This window comes from Triticum urartu, chromosome 7 (assembly GCF_003073215.2).
Source record: "Triticum urartu cultivar G1812 chromosome 7, Tu2.1, whole genome shotgun sequence".
Lineage (NCBI taxonomy): Eukaryota > Viridiplantae > Streptophyta > Magnoliopsida > Poales > Poaceae > Triticum > Triticum urartu.
In genome coordinates this window covers 657,537,090-657,539,605 of record NC_053028.1, presented here as the reverse complement: position 1 = coordinate 657,539,605, position 2,516 = coordinate 657,537,090, and the positions used below count along the sequence as shown (strand labels likewise).

At 40.8% G+C, this 2,516-nt stretch overlaps 1 protein-coding gene across 2 annotated transcripts; it reads right to left on the bottom strand.

Annotated features, from left to right (window-relative positions):
* Positions 1–382: 382 nt before the first annotated feature.
* LOC125522595 lies at positions 383–2,508 on the bottom strand. 2 transcript variants are annotated; one of them, XM_048687642.1, is made up of 3 exons: positions 1,963–2,508; positions 877–1,884; positions 383–801 (listed from the first exon to the last, which is right to left on the bottom strand). In XM_048687642.1, the coding sequence occupies exons 1-3, from the start codon at positions 2,374–2,376 to the stop codon at positions 511–513; spliced, it is 1,713 nt and encodes a 570-aa protein (XP_048543599.1). In that variant the 5' UTR covers positions 2,377–2,508; the 3' UTR covers positions 383–510. The 2 variants fall into 2 exon arrangements, with proteins under 2 accessions (XP_048543599.1, XP_048543600.1); XM_048687643.1 differs by having other exon boundaries at positions 877–1,863.
* Between the last annotated feature and the right edge of the window lie 8 nt (positions 2,509–2,516).

Below are 2,516 nucleotides of genomic sequence, written 5' to 3'. Positions count from 1 at the left end.
CCCTAGGTCTGACAGATATCTTTTGACATGTTACTCGAATAATCTGCACTCTTACATAACGAGTCCCGAGATAAATAATCGAGAAAAGTCCATTTTTCGTCCCTCAATTCTTTGATCTGGCCACTTTTGGTCCCTCAACTCTAAAACCGAACAGGTTGCACCACAAACTCTCCAAACCAGTCATATTTCGCCCCTCCGCAGAGACGACGCGGTTTCGCTGCTGACTCAGCCCGGGTTTGACAAGTCTTTGCCAACGTGGCGCGACTCTCTCTGTCCAGCTTGCACCAACAAACCAGGGAAAATTTGCCATAGTTTCGTTTGTTTTTTGAGAAATATGAGAGTAACAACACACAGTTTCTGACATCATATATAAATTCTGATAGGTTCATAGCACACACATTAGAGCACACATAGTTCCACACAAACAAATTAGATAGGTCTCACCATAGACATAACAACATACATAGTTCCACACAAACAAACTATAAATAGGCCTTAGTAGCACAACACTCAGTCCAGCAGTCTTGTAGGTAACTTCCTTTGCCTTTTTGTGTCCCTTCCAGGTGCCTTGAACTGTGAATTAGCATTTCCTGATTTCACATTAACAGTGACAACTGAGCTAGAACTCACATTGACAGTGACACCTTTCATTGCAGCCTTCGAGGAGGACTTGTTCTTCTGAATATTCTTCCCTTTCCCTTGGACAGCAGGCCTAGGAGGCTTGGACATGGGTACTGGTCTCTTTGTCCCTCTAGATGTGGCTGCATCATTGGTGCTTTGTTGAGAAGGCACAACATTTTCCTGCAATGTAATACATAGTAATGAGCACATGCAATACACAATAATAAACAAATGCAACATAAACTGGTTACTCACCCTGTGTGAACTCTGTTCTCTACTTTGTTGTCCACTCTGTTGTTCAGTTTGTTGTCTACTTTGTTGTCCACTCTGTTGCCCACCTGGCTGTCTATGACATGTTGTTCTGTTGTGACCAACTCCTTTGCATTTACCACACCTAATGAGTGTCCCAGTCTTTGGCAATCTGGTCTTCGACACTTTTTTCTCAGTTTCCTCCTTTCTTCTCTCAGTCTTTGGCCTACCAGGCATCTTGACATAACCAGGAGCCGCAGGTCTAGTCCGTGGTGATATTGGCCAACAATCCACGCCATTAACAGATTGCAGACAATGTGCATATGTTCTTTTGAATGCCTCAACATAAAAACAACTAGCAATGTAACTTGTCAAGTCACTAGTAATGGTGTGTATTGTTGCAATTGCATGTGCACAAGGCATACCAGATACTTGCCAATAACCACAAGTGCAGTTATTTCTATTTAGATCAACACCAAATCTGTAATGTTTCCTTTGGGTGACCTCAAACACATTATTTCCATTGCTGATAGGATGACAAGTCCCAGACCAATCTATGTACTTGTTCATCTTCTTATTTATAGTAGGACACACAATTTCTAATGTCCATTTCTCACATTTTTCAATCATTTCTTGAATCCTAACCATAACCTTTCGTCTAATTGCCTCAAGCATTGAAATAATAGGCAAAAATCTTGCATCTACGATCCATTTGTTGAAACTTTCACAAATATTGTTATCAACAGAGTCACAATTAGATCCTAACCTGAACCATGCCCTTGACCAGTGCTTGGGATCTAACCTGGTTACTGCCCTTGCACCTTCGACGGTCTCTCTTGCTAACTTTGCCCTTGCCAAGTTGAAAAGGCTCACAGAAGAAGCCTTTGCACAATTCCAGAAAAGTTTCTGCCACTCTTTCACTCTGAATTCTTTTCTCCAATTGGCATACACATGTCTTGCACAATTTCTATGTTCTGCATGAGGGGCCCAATTCTGTATAGCTGTGATGATACCCTGTACACAAATTGTGTTAGACATGGCATCACATACATCATATATTCCTGTGTAAATGAAAGAAAACATATAACTTACTTTTTGTTGGTCTGAAATTATTACCCAGCCTTCACCATCATATACATTGACATCTTTGAAGAGTAATGAGCAAAACCAGTCCCAAGAATCATTGTTTTCTTTCTCAACCACGGCCCAAGCAATTGGATACATTTGGCTATTTGCATCTCTTCCCAAAGCACATAACAACTCTCCATTTGTTGCTCCTTTGAAGAAGCACCCATCCAAACCAATGACTTTTCTATAGCCTGACATGAAACCTTGCTTTAAAGCATTCAAACACACATAAATTCTTTGAAAGGTTGGAATTGCACAAGCTGGATCAAGCTTAACCACAACAGTGCTACCAGGATTGCTCCTAAGCAACTCTTCTTGATAGTCAAATATCCTAGTGTATTGTTCCTTAGTTGCATCAAACATTTTCTTTATCACCATTCCCTTTAGCTCTCTTCACCTGAGAAGTACTAACTTCTGCAAACATGTCTTCCCTGATGTGTGCTTTCAAGTTTGCAATATTCCACATTGGATTAGCACTGATAACACCTTCATACTTAGCTGCAATCCTAGCAGCAGTA